Consider the following 18429-nt stretch of genomic DNA (forward strand, 5'->3'; position numbering starts at 1 on the left):
AATGACACCAACGATGGGGCATAATTTCTCCCACTGACACCAATGATGGGGTACTATTCCTTCCACAGACACCAACGATGATGCATTATTCCTCCCACTGACACCTATGATGGGGTACTATTCCTCCCACTAACACCAATGATGGGGCACTATTCCTCCCACTGACACCAATGATGGGACACTATTCCTCCCACTAACACCAATGATGGGGCACTATTCCTCCCACTGACACCAATGATGGGGTACTATTTTTCCCACTGACACCGAAGATAGGGTATAATTCCTCCCACTGACACCAAAGATGGGGCATAATTCCTCCCACTGACACCAATGATTGGGACACTATTACTCCCAGTGACACCAATGATGGGACACTATTCCTCCCACTGACACCAAAGATGAGGCACTATTCCTCCCACTGACACCAAAAATAGGGAATTTTTCACTCCCACTTGCCCTTGTCTGAAGGACAGTAAACTGGCTCTTTGTTTAGAAAGTTTGAAGACCCTTGCTCTACATTCTCTTGAAGCCATTCAATGAAACCAACAATAGCTAACTGGCATTAGTGTCTTCTTTACTGTTTTTTATTGTTGGTGCAACACACCTGACCTTCCGCCATTATCACTTTACAAATTTTCCTTACATTGTCAACATGATGGGGTATATGTTACCCTATTGAGTACAAATAAACGGTTTATACTGTGAGAAATAAACGACTAGCCGCGCACATAAATAATTAATCCAACATAGTGACATGTGTATAAATAATTGCATATAAACCATCAAATGCCCAATCATGGTGCATAATAGACTCCCTTTTGACAAAGTCATGAAGTGACGAAACGCATCAGAGACGTGCCACAGGACGTACGAACTGATTCTTTTTGCTTCTGTTGAGTTATTCACAGTGAAATTGGACTTTTTATGCACCATAATTGGGCATTTGATGGTTTATATGCAATTATTTATACACGTCATGTTGGATTAATTAATTATTTATGTGCGCGGCTAGAGGTTTATTTCTCACTGTTATTCACAAGCTATATTTATTCAAGTTGCAGCACATTTATTTATTTATTTATTTATTGATTGATTTATTTACTTCACTTTTTCACTATTTTGGAGTAAGAATAAACCTTTGAGCGCGAGAGCCCACTATATATATATATATATATATATTTAAACGGTTTATACTGATTAACTTTTTCTTAGTAATATGGCCCCAATAAAAGTACCTTACAACATTACCAGCTTCTGCCACCCCTGCTGACCAACCATCATTACCTGCTCCTGCAACCGTTACCAACTCCTGGGACCTCTGCTAGCCTGCCTCCATAAATAGCTTCTGCAACCTTTCCTGGCCCTCCACTATTACCCCCTCTGCTGAACTGCCACCACTACAACCTCCTACCATATTTACCAGTTTTTGCTAACTTTTCTTTTCTGCCCTGCCCTGCCATCGCCAACATTACTATTAACAACTCTGCTGGATTGCCATCATTTCCAACTCTAGATACCTATTCTGGCATGCTGCTGCCACCATTTCCAGCTCCTGTTACCTTTCCTGGCCTGCTTCCATTTTCAGTTCATGTCACCTCTCCTGGCCTGTCACTGTCACTAGTACCAGCTTTGACAACTTCTGCTGGACTGCCACCTTTCCAGTTCCCACCATCTCTGCTGGTCTGCCACCATTGCTAGCTCCTGCCAACATAACCAGCTCATAGGGCCTCTGCTGGCCTGCCTCCATTATCAGCTCCTGTCAAATCTCCTGGCCCAACGCTATTACCGGCTCCTGCCACCTCCACTTGCACTGCCAGCAATAGTATTTCCAACTCTACCAGATTTCTACTATTTCCAGCTCCTGCCATTTTTCAAGACTTGTGCTGCCCCCTTTACCACCTCCTGGTCAACCATCATTACCAGCTACCACCACCTCTCCTTGCCTGTTTCCATTCCAAGCTCATGCCAACTCTGTTTGCCTGCAAATGCCACCAATATCAGCCCTTGCCACCTCTCCTGGTCTGACACCATTACCAAATCGTGCCACCTCTTCTGACCTACCACCTTCACCATTATCAGCTTTTGCCACCTATATAGGCCTGCCACCATTACTAGCTTTCACCACTTCTGCTGGACTGACATCATTACCAGCTCCTGTCACCTCTGCTGGCCTGCTACCAATACCAGCTACCAACACCTTTCCTCACCTATTTCCATTCCAAGCTCATGCCACCTTAGGTTGCCTGCAATTGCCACCAATACCAGCTCCTGCCACCTTTCCTGGTCTGCCACTATAACCAGCTTCTGCCACCTCTTCTGACCTACCGCTGCCACCATTGTAGGCAGGTACAGTCTGCTTTCTCCACTGTAGGTGGCGCTAATCCTCAGAGGCATAGAAGTTGGAGAGGAATTCAGGAGGAACATGGTTCCTCTATGGTTTCCTGGGTCACTGGGGAAGCTATCAGATTGGATGATGCTGCCCCATGTGACTCTGACAACCATCTTTGGTCAGGCAGAGACTAGTTAAGGCCCTGGCTGCTAGACTTGGTGCGCATTTCACATGTGGATAGTGTAGGGACAGGTCACCCCTCTGACAGGGGAGGTGACTAGTGGCAGGGAGAGATTTCAGACAAGTAGGGAAAGGACATTGTCTCATTTGGGTATGGACTGGCCAGGCCACATTCTACCCCTTAAGACAGACACTGTTGACACGACAAGACCTGCTCTGTTACACATTGCTACTGCATTCTGTGAGTGTTCCCAGTTGGGTGCCTTCCTGCCCAGCTTGTTGTAAACTGGTGAACCTTTACATTAATACAAGTTCTGTTCTCTGCAAAAATACTCTGACTCTGAAACTGAGTTTCCATTATCAGCTCCTGCCACGTATTCAGGCCTGCCATCATTATCAGCTTTTACTACTTCTGCTGGACTGGCACCATTTCCAGCTCCTGCCACTTCTGCTGGAATGCCACTGTTACCATCTCCCTCCCACTACCTTTGCTGGTCTGCAACTATTGCTAGTTTCTGCCAGCATTACCAGCTCATATGGCCTCTGCTGGCTTGCCTCCATTATCAGATCCTGACACCTATTGTGGCTCAACACTACTACCGGCTCCTGCTACATCCTCTGGGTTTTCCACTGCCATATTTTCTAGTTTGCTTTTAATACCAGCTCATGTCATCATTCCTGGTCTGCCACAGCCACCAATAAATAAACAGTATATACACAAAACCTTTGCTACAAAATGAGGGGAACTGTGACTCAGAATTACACTTTAGGAATTTTCGAAAAAAAGACCTGGGAGTGAAGTACACAAATACAATAAAACTTTATTTTTTAAATGTATTCTATAAAAGGTGATAAAACTGTTAAATAGTTCTCATACAGGGTGATCTACTTAAATAAATAATAAAATAAGGGCATGTCCTGGTAAATTAAGAGTTAACTTATTTTTTGTGCACGTAATAAACATTCTTCTGTGTTAGCTGCAGCTCTCTCACTCACAGATTGCCATGTCAAAGAACAGTGGAGATAAGACAGCAAGTTTGTTACTTTTCTTATTGTTTCCAAATCTTACACTGAATGATCACTGTAATTGGCTGTCACAGTGATTATTCAATGAGGAAGGCTTCTGACTGGCTCCCAATTGTAGGATTGGGTGCTCATCTTTCTACAGATACTGGGTCTCATAGGGGTGTGCATGGGAGGGAGAAGGGGAGATAAGAAACTGCAGGCAGTCTCCTGGATGTACAGGAGACGCCTTGTGTAGAGAGGAGGAGATTTTATAATCATGTGTAACACCCTGAAGGTAGGCAGCTGGTTAAATAGTAACCTACTAAGGCTGTCTACATGCTGTGCATTGACTGAATGTGGCCTAGTGTGCTTTCACTGTACAATAGTTTTGGCTATTGTCTGTAAAAAAAAATGCACTCTAATTTTTATTTCTTGTAAAAATCTGCTCATTCGCCCTCATACATAGTGGTCTAATATGGCTAACTATTTGCTGGGCATCGACTGCACAACATTTATCTGTAGCCAGGTGCTTGGCTAAAAATGGGGGGTGAGAGAAACACTGGCTGCAGCAGCTCTCGGCGGTCCTGTGGTGCTGAACTGGTTAACAGATGTATCAGTGAGAGGACAGAAACTGCTAAGCAAGAAGAGTTCAATGAACTGAGTCAAGCAGCACTTGCGGGAACTGTAATCCAGAGGAGAGTGACTCTAAGTAATCAAGAGCTTTTAAACTGCATTTCCCAGAGAGAGATTGCCAGGAAGAGGCAGCTCAGGCTGTACAAGATACAGCTTCCTCTTGCCATGGGGAAGACCAAAGTGAGCACACCTGCCTTTCTGGGTGTACCCCCATCTGATACAAGCCCATGACCCGAGCCAGGGAGTGAGGACCTGTCCCTGGGCTGTCTGCACCCACAGCAGAATACCAATAGACTGAGCCAGTGCCAGGAAACAGTCTTTGCTGTGCTGGAAACAACAGCAAGGTATTCTGTTTGGCTCCTGTACGTCCGTGGCTCCATGGAAGCGGAAGCCTGCACACCAGGGCAGCTTTGTTCCACCTTGCTACACCTGCTCAAGTTGCCATCAACTCTCTTACATCTGGACCCACCGGCCTGGTACTGTATTAGCTTTTAATGACTAAAGGTTTTAACGCAATTGTTTGCAAATAAACAGTATTGAGACTTTCCATTGGTCTTAACCATTCATAAGGATATAGTGGTCATTATCCCCCCAGATAGCGCTGTCCTTTCTGTTGCCTGTCTTTGCTGTGCTGCAGACCAGAGTCATCACAGTCCCCCCCAGACTGATTGGACACCTAACCAGAGGAACCACTGCGGCTGTGTCGCTGGGTCTGGTGGAAGAGCTTTTTTTGCCAAAATCTGTTGCTTCTAAAAATACTGAGCCCTTTAGGAACTGACTACACTGCTGCCTAGTAACCTCATTGCTGCTTGCAGGTTTGACTGGGAGTGTTCTCATATGCACCAGTGGGCCCCAATGTTAGCCAGCTGAAGAGTTAGGACTAAAGATTGCTTCTTTTTAGTTGCTACACAGAGACTTTTGCCCATTTCTTAGTTTAAGAGGTACTTCTTAGGAGACATCGCACGATATCCTGTCTATTCTCCTAGAGTGCACTGCAGACTAGAGAAAGTATTGTTATTCACACTGCAGTTAATGGTTATATCATATGCACTGTTTATTTTGTCAATTCCAGTCTAGTGGTACAGAACTTTATTCTAAATTACTTTGGCATAGTGATTGTACTGTATAGGGGACTGCGTCTGAACCTATCTTCTGTATGCTCATTCATGATCCAACCCCTATTCATTCTAATCTATACCAATACATTAAGTTAATTTATTGCTAAACAGTTTTGTGTCTATTTGCTAATACTAATTCACAGTTAAAGTTATCTATAGTTGTTTTCTTATATTTGCTTGCAGTAACTTTCATTCTACCAATAGAGGTTGTTCTTGTAGTTGAGGCATAGAACAGAGAACCCAAAATACTAAGTGACTAGACTACTATTCAAGCTGCCTCTTAGTATATTGCAGCTACTGTAGTATACAGTAAATATGACTATTGTCTCTAAAATAATATATTATAATTTTTATTCCATATGATTGAAAACTACCTCATCTCTGGTATGCGGGGTTGTGGTTTTGAAGTGTTTTTGGTGCACTCTGTTTTGACAATACATTGGGATACTACAAAAAAGAAGTTTACAAACTACCTATTAAAATGTGGTGCAACAGGTCAATTGTACAAAGCTGAGGACTTCAGCTTTACTTTTTTAAAGTTATTTTCAGCTTTTAGAGCTGTTGTGGCTGTTACTTCCACCAGCTAATTCAGATCTATTAATGTAAGAAAAAAAAATCAGGTGTTGCAGCCAAAACTACATAAAAAAAAAAATAAAATAAGCATTTTTCATGTTGAAAATAATCACAATGGTGTACTGCAATAATAAGTTAAACAATCTGTTGCGCCTGCACAGTATAATACCAAATACAGTGCCTTTAAAAAGTATTTATACCCCTTGACATTTTCCACATTTTGTCATGCTACAACCAAAAACGTAAATGTATTTTATTGGGATTTTATGTGATAGACCAACACAAAGTGGCACATAATTGTGAAGTGGAAGAAAAATGATAAATCGTTTTCAATTTTTTTTACAAATACATATTTGTAAAGTGTGCCATAGACTCTGATACCCCTAACTAAAATCTAGTTGAACCAATTGACTTCAGAAGTCAACTAATTAGTAAATAGAGTCCACCTGTGTGTAATTTAATCTCAGCATAAATACAGCTGTTCTGTGAAACCCTCAGAGGTTTGTTAGAGAACTTTAGTAAACAAACAGCATAATGAAGGTCAAGGAACACACCAGACAGGTTTTGGATAAAGTTGTGGATACGTTTAAAGCAGAGTTAGGTTATAATAAAATATCCTTATCTTTGAACATCATCCGAAAATGGAAAGAGTATGATACAACTGCAAACCTACCAAGACATGGCTGTCCACCTAAACTGGCAGGAGAGTATTAATCAGAGAATCAGCCAAGAGGCCCATGGTCACTCTGGAGGAGCAGCAGAGATCCACAGCTCAGGAGGGAGAATTTGTCAACAGGGCAACTATTAGTCATGCACTCCACAAATCTGGCCTTTATGGAAGAGTGGCAAGAAAAAAGCCAATGTTGAAAGAAAGCCATAAGAAGTCCCATTTGCACTTGCGAGAAGCCATGTGGGGGCACAGCAAAGATGTAGAAGAAGGTGTTCTGGTCAGATAAGTCCAAAATTGAACTTTTTGGCCTAAAAGCAAAAAACTATGTGTGGTGGAAAACTAACAATGCACATCACCCTGAACACACCATGAAACACACCACCGTGAAACATGGATGTGAAAGCATCATGTTGTGGGGATGTTTTTCTTCAGCAGGGACAGGGAAGCTGGTCAGAGTTGATGGGAAGATGGATGGAGCCAAATACAGGGCAATCTTAGAAGAAAACCTGTTAGAGTCTGCAAAAGACTTGAGGCTGGGGTAGAGGTTCACCTTCCAGTAGGACAACAACCCTAAACATATAGCCAGAGCTACAATGGAATGGTTTAGATCAAATCTTAGTAATGTGTAAGAATAGCCCGGTCAAAATCCAGACCTAAATCCAATTGAGAATCTGTGGCAAGACTTGAAAATTGATGTTCACAGACACTCTCCATCCAATCTGACAGAGCTTGAGCTATTTTGCAGAGAAGAATGGGCAAAAATGTCACTCTCTAGATGTGCAAAGCTGGTAGAGACATCCCCAAAAAGACTTGCAGCTGTAATTACAGTGAAAGCTGGTTTTAAAAAGTATTGACTCAGGGGGGCAGAATACAAATGCATGCCACCCTCTTCACACATTTGTTTGTAAAAAAATTTGAAAACCATTTATCATTTTCCTTCCACTTCACAATTATGTGCCACTTTGTGTCGGTCTATCACATAAAATCCCAATAAAATACATTTACGTTTTTGGTTGTAACATGACAAAATGTGAAAAAGTTAATGGGGTATGAATACTTTTTCAAGGCACTGCATGGTGTCACTAACCCTGTAATTGAAAAGTGTTTTTCCTGAGCCCTCAAAGTCACATGATGTGGAGGACTCTGCTGTACATTTGTTTTTGCATTGTACATGTTCCCCATGGTAATTCTCCCTGTGCCATTTGTTTGACAAATAACAATTTCTTGTTTATTAGCCATAAAAGTGGCTTCAATTCAATAGGGTTCAGATTTAGGTTCCAGATTTTCTGATTTTACTCAGTAGCTCATCTTTAAACCTATTTAACCCTATTGTACTCGAGCAGTGATGGTGAACCCATGGCACGCGGGCCACAGGTGGCTCGCAGAGCCCTCTCTTACATAGTTAGTGAGGTTGAAAAAAGACATCGGTCCATCCAGTTCAACCTATGATGTGTGTGTGTGTTTGCTTTTAACCGTACATTGTATACCCCTGTATGTTGTACATTGTATACCCCTGTATGTTGTGGTCTCTAAGGTGCCCATCTAATAGTTTTTTGAAACTATCAATGCTCCCTGCTGATACCACTGCTTGTGGAACTCTCTGTGGGCACGCAAGGAAGAAGAGTGCACACCACTGACCAGCTATCCTTTACAAGGTTATCAGCTTTGTGGGGGTGCAATAGTGAGCAGAGGAGGGCATGTAGAAGTAAGAAAAGAGGGGGGCTTTGGGATGCAGAGGTGAGTAGCATGGTTCTGGTGCATTTACATATACAGCATCCCTTGCTGCTCTTATGGGAAGCAATCCATGGTGGATCAATTTTTCAGAAGGCAGTTGACAGGTGGCTGGGTGGCGATATATCACCTTCCCACCCCCGGTAATTACCCGCTGGCACTTTGAAACAGATAAGTTGGTTTTGTGTTGCAGTTTGGGCACTCGAGCTCGAAAAGGTTCGCCATCACTGTACTAGAGCCTCCCGGCTTTTAAGAGGTTTCAGATGCCTAGAGGGGGTTTATGATCATGTGACCACTGTGATTGGCTGTCATGGCCATCACATGATCTGAAAGCTCCCAACCACAAGAAGTGATCGGGAGCTTTCCGGTAGCCGCTGATAACTGTGCCAAGAGCATGCAGGGCGCACGCTTTCAGCACAGCTGTGTCGGCTAATTGGTACACAAATATACGGCCTTGAACCCCGTTTTTTTTTTTTTTTTTCTCCAGTTTCCAGCAATAAAAAAAAGTCAACCACTAGACTGAGCCTGCATTGTTGGTGTGCATGGATCTATGCTTGTGACTGGCAGCCACAATACTAGAAAGGGAGACATGGGTATATTCTCAGAAGCCCCTCCAGGGGTGAGAGCTTCATCCACAAATACAGGGTCCATCTTACAAAGGTTCAAGCACAACACGAGCTGAAGGATTATTTTTTTGAAAAGCATTGCATTATGAGTTTCTTCAGAGCCTGTTTCACATCTTGGTTCCTTAGGCTGTAAATAAAAGCATTCAGCATAGGTGTAAGGATGGTGTATGCCATGCTAACAATGCGATCATACTGGGAGGAGTAGTCCGATGAGGGGCGGAAGTAAATGAAAATAATGGTACCATAGAACAGGCAAATCACAATGAGATGAGAAGAACAGGAAGAAAAGGCTTTGGTGCGGCTGCTCCTGTTTCTCATTTTCAGGATAGCCCTTGCAATAAGCACATAGGAGATGAGTACGAAAAGAAATGGAATAGTAACAACCATAGAACCTTCGGTGAAAATAAAGAGCTCTTCAAGTGCAGTGCTGGAGCAGGACAGTCCAAGGAGGGGTGTCACATCACAGATGAAGTGGGGAATCAGTCTGTCCTCACAGTAGGTTAGATGTGACACATTATAAGTGTGCAATAATGAATGTAGAGATCCTGCCACCCAGCAAATACCATTCAGTATCAACAAAAGCTTATCATTCATTATTAAAGTGTAGCGTAAGGGATAACAAATAGCTAAATATCGATCAAACGCCATGACTGACAGAAGAAGGCTCTCAGTGGAACCCAGAAGAATGAAGAAAAACATCTGCAGGAAACAGCCATGGAAGGAGATGGAGGCTTCTCCATGAAGAATGCTGGACAGAAGCTTGGGCACAGTCACTGTAGAGAAAGAGATGTCCACTACAGACAGGTTACCTAAGAAAAAGTACATTGGTGTGTGCAACTGCCGAGAATGTTTAATAGAACTTATTAAAAGTAAGTTAGCAGTCCATGTGAGGGTATATATGACCAGAATGGTGGAGAATAAAGCAGCATTGTTGTAATGAAGGTCTGAGAAGCCCAGTAGAACAAAGCCGGAGGTTTGATTGACTTTTTCCATCAAAAATGACCTATACAATAGTTTAATACTTGATAACAATTTTTTCCAGTCCATTTGCTCACTTAATGTCTTCCTTCTTTCTTCTTGATACACTATTCCTGACAATGGACATGATGAACAATAGTTTATACAACTGTTTATTTCTTTAAACATTCTACCTAATGAGCCACTAGCACCTTCTTTCGAAAACCAACCCATATTTTCCTACTTTTACAGTGTCTTTGTGTCTTATGAAGTGATATTAAATTGAACTGGTGGCCCCAAGACAAAAATAAACCACCACTTAACCCGATTTTGGTCTTTAAAGAAGAAATTTCACTTCCATTTTTATGAATGTGTTCGGTTCCCCTTGGAACAAATCACATTGTTCTTACATGCTGTCTAAGGCTACCTATGAGGTTGGACGAGGCACCTTCTCCCTCTATGGCTATCTGATAACACTGATAGTAATGAGATGGCTGCTTTGCTAAATGGCACATTTCACCACCTCCGAATGTTTGCCTGCTAGCCTTGAACATTTTAGCTGACAAGCCCCTGCTCCCCCTGCTCCCCCTGCATTCCATGTTTGTCTAAGGCAAGTTCTTGGAGAGAAAATTGCCATTTGTCAAAGCAGATGTTGAGCTGTGTTGTCAGAGGGTCATGGAGGGAAGGGGGAGCCTTTTCTGAGCTCCCAACTAGCTTTCCACAGTGCATAGGAAAAAACAATAAAGTACTGCATGTACTTTGTCTCCTGGGGAGCAGACCACTGTTTTTTGTTTTTTTTATTGGTTGAGCCAGATGGACTTGTGTCTTTTTTCAACCTGACTAACTATGGAACATGAAAAAAAAATGTGAGTGAGAATTCTTCTATGATGTACTCTGCATTTTGCTTCTTTGGTCACTGGCTGTGGGCTTTTCCCTCCATCACTTCTGTCTTACTAGTAACTGGCATGTAGGGTAGGTGGGATGTAGTTGGTCATCACATCCTTCACCTTTCACTCCTTGTTGGACGCCAAGCAAGGGTCACATGAGAGGCCTACTCTGGGGTGAGTTCTTCTGGGGAACGCTAGTCATTTTTAATAGGGTCTCTGACTTACACAGGGTGGTACCTTTTACTAGAACAGTCGACTGATCTATAATAAACTCTTTTGATGTTTCTGTACATCCCCTTACTCAATTGTGCATTTAGGAGAGACACATAGAGCCCTTGCCCTCTCCACTTGCCAAGTGTATCACCGCTACCTCACTCCCAGTACCGGTATGGGGTCCAGCTGTGAACCTAGCATGGACTCCATGGATGATTTTTACTTAACTTTTTCTCTTCCATACCTGTGCACAGGATGAGGGCCCCGATGGTGCAGATCTGCTCCCATTGCTATGAGAGACAGATCGCTGCTAAAGGAGTGCAGACAACATCTCCCTCTCTGCAAGAGGCTATCTCACCTGTCACATGTACACAGCAGGGGAAAAAAATTCCTTCCTGATCCTCCGAGAGGCAATCGGATATTCCCTGTATCAACTTTACCTATAAATATTAGTACCCACTTATATTAACTATACCCAGGAAAGAATCCAGGCCTTTATTAAAGCAATCTAGTGAGCTGGCCAGAACCACCTCTGGAGGGAGTCTATTCCACATTTTCACAGCTCTTACGGTGAAGAAACCTCTCCATATTTGGAGACTAAATCTGTTTTCCTCTAGACATAAAGAGTGCCACCTTGTCCTCTGTGTTGACCATAAAGTGAACAACTCAACGCCAAGTTCACTATATGGACCCCTTATGTATTTATACATGTTGATTATATCCCCCCTTAATCTCCTCCATGCCTCTTATCAGTTTGGCTACCCTTCTCTGCACTTTCTCCAGTTCCCCGATATCCCTTTTAAGGACTGGTTCCCAATACTGAACTGCATATTCCAGATGAGGTCTTACTAATGATTTGTACCATTGCCTTCATACCCCAATGAGCTTAGTGGCCTAAGCTGTAACTATATCTGTTGGTTACTTGCATTACATCCCTTGAGTAACTTCAGACCAGGCAAAGACAACATTTCAAATGCTTTATTTAAATAAATTACCATGATGACATATACAGGCAATAGTCAGAAATAAAGTGCAGTCATGTTCCTAACATCCCTAGTCCCTAAATCAGGCTTGTGGCTGCCCCAGCATACCTGCATATGAAAGAGTCCATTCTTGGCAGAGTCCATGGATGATATCTTCAGGAAGGAATGAAAGTTCCAGCAATCCTCCTAGGCAGTAGGAACTCAGACCTCAGCATGGCACTGGAAATCCAGACTTGCAACAGCAGTGAGCGGGTCCGACCAAAAGGAACAGGTCAGAACCGAATAGGTCAGAACCATACCGAAAGAATGGGGCAACAAACTCTACCCCCCCATGGTCTGGGCCTTCATCCCTTTCGTAGCACACTGGAGGGGGGGGGGGCTTGGACCCAGGAAAGAACCACCAAGATAGACCCAGGAAATAAAATGAACTCCCACCTTCCTGTCTGGGAAAACATTGACCACTAACTGCCTACAGGTGAGTCCACTCAATACAAGGCATCATACTCATGGGAATAAGCCAGAATCAGTGGCCACAGAAGATGACTGTTGAGTTATAGAGGGACCCACATTATACAGGGAGGTACCACACTTTGAGATGAGTGGCTGTTTACTTTGTGTTTTAAGGCCATACATTTTACCTTTAAAGTGATTGTAAAGTCTCTTTTTTTTTTGTTAAAAATAACAATCATGTTATAATTACCTCCTCTGTGTGGTTGGTCTTACACTGAGCAGCCCAGATCCTCCTCTTTTCGGGTCCCTCATCTATGCTCCTGGCCCCTCCCTCCTGTTGTCTGCCCCTACAGCAAGAGGCTTGCTATGGGGGCACCCAAGCCGAGCCACAGCTCCCTGTGTTCATTCAGACACAGAGTCACGCCCCTGCCCCCACTCCCTCTCTCTTATCATTGGCTTACTTAATTTGATTGACAGCAGCTGCCAATGGGACTGTGTTGCCGTCTCAGCCAATGAGGAGGGTGAGTCTCGGGCAGCTGAGACACTCCTGCAACATCGCTGGATAGAGATGGGGCTCAGGCAAGTATTAGGGGGGCTTCTGCACACAGAAGGCGTTTTATCTTCATGGATAGAACGCATGAAGATAAAAAACCTTCTGACTTTACAACCACTTTAAAGGAATTTGAACACCGGTTAGGTCTTAATTGGTGTCTGTGTCCCTATTAGGGAGATTCACTCTCTTTATTCGTCCTGTTAACTTTTATCAGCTCAAGTAAATGTGAAATGAAATCCCACCAGAAGGGGAATAGAGGGGGAATCTTCCTATCACCCCTCTGACACCCCAAAGGCAGGGTAGAAACTCCAGAGGCAGGGGCAGGCAAGCATTTCACATCGGGGAGTTCATGGCTAAAATAGGGTGACTGAGAAAGGATATTGGGTGGGTCACTTTTGTCTTTTTAAAGTTTTATTGCAGAACGGTTATAGAGGTGAGGGTTAGGGGTCCCAGATACAATAGCAGATCACTTACAGACTCTTCAGATCCAGTATAATGTCCAGATTCCCTGTGTCAGCACCTTTAAACCAAACCTAGCAACACTAAAAAGTTTCCAAAATGTCAATGCATCCTTCAAATGGGTCACCAGGCCCTTCTGAGAGACTAGCCTTCTTCCTGGCTTTCTCCAGCAAGGGGCCTTAACCATGATCTCCTCCTTGGCACAGCTTCCTGCAAACCAGGCTGGACAGCTTCAGGACCGCTTTAGCACACGTTAGGTCCCAACATGTCCCTATTGGACCAAACAGCAGGGCTCTATCAAGCAGCACCTCAGCAAGGAGTCACAGCTTGCTGCCCACAGTTAATATGCAGCTAAGACTGGTGAAGAAACCGGCTTGGATGAGCACAATGCTGGTTCCCTGGATAGGTGAGTATCTGTTTATAAAAAGGGAGCAGCGACAGTTTTTGTAGCTGCTGACTCTTCATTTTCTCATATCTGACTGAAGCTCCTCTCTAAGTAGCCCCATAATAGCCCTTGTTTAGGACAAGGGCACTGCAGTGACAACCAACGATTCCCACAATTTGGAGGGATTTCCTCTCATTTCCTGCTTCAAATACGAGACAGTAAGTGAAGGGGAATCCCCCAATGGGACACAGAAAGCAAAAAAAAAAAATGGCATGGTTTGAAGTCTTTCCTTACTCTATCAAAAATGAAAAAAAGGTTTTCCTTTAGCTTCTTATTAGGTGTTTAGCTTTTAACCATATGGTATGAGTCCTTAAAGTGGAGCTCCACCCAAAAGAGAAGCTCTTCTTGTCTGCCTCCTCCCTCGTTTTGATAGGTACTTGATCCCACTTCCGGCCCTCCGCCTCCTTTCCCTGGAGCCGGCCCAATCAGAGAGTGCAGCATGCTTCGTGCATGCGCAGTAGGGAACCGGATATGAAGCCGCACAGCTTCACTGCTGGTTTCCCTTAGTGGAGATGGTGGCAACAGCACCTGATATCCGCATAAAAAATTGGCTCCGGTGAAGACCCCACTGGATTCCTGGACAGGTAAGTATCCTAACAGTATTTGTTGCTGCTGACTTTTAATTGTTTTCTGCAGGAGCCTTCTGGATATTGACTATTTAACATTCTCATCTCATTTAGTCTTTAGACTTTCATGTAGTTTTATTTTGTTAAATGGTGCCCAGAACTGTACTGCATGCTGAAGATGTAGAAATGCTTTGCTTGGGTGTAAAAAAAAAAAAAAAAAAAATATATATATATATATATATATATATATTTTTTTTTTTTTTGTCTATGCCTCTGTGTGATACGATTGTGATACGGCTGTATCAGAGAGAGTGAATAGTTAAAAGTAATTGAATCTTCACCAAATAATGGATGCCACCTTCATGTGAACAAGGGTTATTTTGTTCAGACAAAATTGTGCCGATGGCTGAGAATCAGCTGTTATCAAATTATTTCATGGGAATCAAGGCCGCTTCAGGTTGAGAACCTGTTGTTTTCATAGATAAGACTTGTGGGAATGAGATGAGCAGTCTTGTGGGAATTAAATTAAGTCATTAAAAACAAGTTATTGCGCATGTCCGCATGAGTCGTCCATGCGCCGTATCTATGGACTGCGCATATCCATGCATGCTGCTTTTTCAGCAAATATTTATCATGCATGCGTGGCAAGAATGACTTGATAGAATTATGTTATAAACAAAGGGGTTTCTCTGGGGGAAATTGGGACTTTTCTGAAGATGTAAGACGTGCCTTAAATCGATTTCCCGGTGTTCCCCTTGCTGATTGCTGGAGTCCCCCAATCGTAGAGGCAACAGGTGATGCTACAATATCCAGTGATGTATTGATGCTAATTCTTTGCTATATCTATTGATTCTGTAACTAATCATTGCATGTTAGAATTATCTTTATAAGAAATTGAATCAATTGTTTTGCCATTTATACAATTGTGCCTATCTTGTATGATAGTGAGCGTAGTAGTAGTGGATAAAAACACTGTTTTATCAGGCAAAACACTCTGTTAATACAAGTCCTTTTGCATATAATGCATAAGGTATGAGTTCAGATTACAAGATAAATGACCTTTTGCATATTTTTAGTGTAAAAATGTATATCTACATGTATCAACATTGAACCCCATTTACCATGTGGTTACCCAACCATTCAGCACATCTAGTCCAGCTTATAAGTTAGAGAGATCTGCGAGAACTGCATTTCATTACATAGCTCCCCCATCCAGAATTCAGTTTTATACCTCATAAAAATAGAGAAAACTTTACAAAATCCGTCCTCCATAGATAAACTTTGTCTATTCTTTTATTTGCAAATTATTGTATGTTCTCTCCTAAGAACCCCCCCCCCCCCACAATATATGGTCAGAATATGTAATCATGTTGAATTATGAAGTACCATTTTGCATCATACTAGGCCACTAGCCCCACAATATAAGGTCAGAATGTGTAATCGTGTCTAATTATGAAGTACCATTTTGCTTCATACCAGGCCACTAGCAGCTAGTAAAAGAAACAAGAGCAAGAAGTGCAAACTATTTGATCCCGGTACTTTATACTTTTTTGTTTTTCTAATTGTTTTTCTTTTTTTTTTAGCACCCGATAGCCATTTGAAAAATCGGGTGAAGACACCGCTGGATTCCTGGACAGGTAAGTGTCCTAATATTAAAATTCAGCAGCTACAGTATTAGTTTTATTTTGTGAACTGGTGCCCAGCAAGACAAAAAGTATAAAGTATCAGGATCAAATACAAGTAGTTTGCATCCATGTGTCCTCAAAGAGTTAGGATAGCTTAACTATAATTCAGTATTTCTTGTACTTTTTGCTCTTGTTTCTTTTACTAGCTGCCATGGTGTTAGTGGCCTGGTATGAAATGGTACTTCAATATTAGACACGATTACACATTCTGGCCTTCTATTGGGGGCTTCCGAGGGGAGAACCTACAGTGAATCGCAAATAAAAAGAATAGACAATGCTTATCTATGGAGGACAGATTTTGTAAAGTTTTCTTTATTTTTATGAGGTAGAAAACAGAATATTGGATGGGGGAGCTATATAAGGTCAAAATGTGTAATCATGTCTAATTATGAAGTACCATTTTGCTTCATACCAGGCCACTAGCACCATGACAGCTAGTAAAAGAGACAAGAGCAAGAAGTAAAAAAAATAATGGATTATAGTTAAGTGATCTTAACTCTTTGAGGACACATGGATGCAAACAATTTGATCAAGCTACTTTATACTTTTTTGTTTTGCTAATTGTTTTTTTTTTTTTTTTTTTTTTGTGTATCAGCATTAAAACTGTGATACAGTAATACTACAATGATGTTCTTCACCAGCACAGTCAGGTACCAATGATATATCATTGTCCTGTTCTCCACACACCTACCAGCTAGTGAGAAAAAAAACCCTTCCATGTGTACCTATGGCTGGCCATACATTTTCTTCAGTTTTCCTTTTATATTTACCAAAAACCATATAATATGAGGTCAAACTTAAACAATTAAATTTGTATGCAATCAGACAGGTCCTTGGTTTACATAGTTGAAGGTAAATCTAAAAGAAATTGAATAAGATAATTGTATCAGGTATGGTCAGCTTTACTCTAAAAGCTAATTACAAACTGGGGTAGTTGTCATTCTTGTCTAGTTTTTTTTTTTTTGTCTTGGCAATCAACTTAAAGCGGATCTTCAGCCCCCCCCCCCTTTTTCTTTTTTTTTAAACCCTGCTTGATAGGGGTCTTCTGCATAATTAAAATACTGACCCAACCAGTAGTTACAGCTGTGTCCCAACGAGAACCTCTTCTGTTTTGAAACCACTCAGTCAAGCACACAGTGCATGTCATTCGTCTAGGAAAGTGTGCACCTGGTGACGGCCCAATTTTCTAAAATGTAATAAATAAAAACAGTGCTTTTTTGGAAGATAAGGGGAGGAGGGGTGAAAAGAAATGAAGATTGCCTGGAGGGTGAAGATACGCTTTAATTGTCCCCTGTAAAAATCATAGATGGTAAAAAAAAAAAAAAGAAAAAGGTAAGGACACTGAGCCAATATCAAATAACAGGCTGTGAATATGGAAGTGTCAAAGCTGTATTGCTTTGTTGCTGTAAAGGAAAGTGGGGTGCTGTCTGGCAAGCTGTAAAAATCAGAGCTGTCTGGACAGAAATAAACATCCTTTTGCAAGTTAACACAACACCTATACTTGAATTTAATTTGTGTGGTTCAAGCTTAAAGTGCTTGTTAAGACCTTTTTTTTTAGATTTTTTTTTAGATTTTTACAGCTTGCCATACAACACAGCCCACATGGGTCAACCCAATTTACTGCAGCTAAGCATTAAAGCTTGTTAACCTAAAGCCTGTGATTGGATGATGGCTCAGAATACTGTCCCTCGCTCTCCCAGTGCATGGCTCCCAACCAACCTTCATTTTAAGGGACTGACCCTCCTTTGGAACTAAAATCCCTTTGTCTCTTTTTCCTTCTCAGTTGTCCCTCATTTTGTTTTAATGTGCAGACAATTAAAAAAAAAAAGTGATCTATAAAGAAGTGTCTTACAGTACCAAACCATTCATCTAACTTCTTAATTATTTATTTGTTATTTTGACAAGCCAGTAAAAAATTTAAAGAAGTGGTAAGAAAAATCACTTTACAATTTGTAATATTTTATATTTTTAATATTTTAATATTTAACCAATCATTTTTTGTTTAATAATTCTTTATTTGTTATTCTTTTCCTACATAGCTTTTGTTATAATGTTCCTCTCTTCTCATCAAAAATAAAAATTTGGAAGGGATGTGAGTTTTGGTGATGCTTTAAACAAAACAGATTCAGGTTTTAAATGCAGTTTTTTTTTTTTTAATAAAATAAAAACAATAGATACATAATTGGTGATCTCAATTGAAATGTAAAAATCTCCTTTTTATTTTATATTATTATTATTATCTGGTTCAAAGTTAAGAGAAGTTATTTACAAATTAAACACAATGATTTTTTTTTTTTTAAACTTTGCACTTTTTTATTGTTTTGTTAAACAAAAACATTACAAGATGAATGAAAATATTTAAAAAA

At 41.4% G+C, this 18429-nt stretch overlaps 2 protein-coding genes across 2 annotated transcripts in view; both read right to left on the reverse strand.

The window, feature by feature from the left end:
• Positions 1-18429, reverse strand: part of LOC309548310 (olfactory receptor 1G1-like) — a gene marked incomplete at both ends in the record, with an annotated part of 62467 nt that overhangs the window by 26953 nt on the left and 17085 nt on the right. The window lies entirely within an intron of this gene.
• Positions 8926-9858, reverse strand: LOC309548472 (olfactory receptor 1f45-like; the record flags this gene model as incomplete). The annotated part of the gene is made up of 1 exon (XM_082248417.1): positions 8926-9858. One exon carries the CDS (start codon positions 9856-9858, stop codon positions 8926-8928), a length of 933 nt encoding a protein of 310 aa, XP_082104543.1.

The sequence above is a fragment of the Pelophylax lessonae genome (assembly GCF_965119305.1).
Source record: "Pelophylax lessonae genome assembly, chromosome: 2".
Classification (NCBI taxonomy): domain Eukaryota; kingdom Metazoa; phylum Chordata; class Amphibia; order Anura; family Ranidae; genus Pelophylax; species Pelophylax lessonae.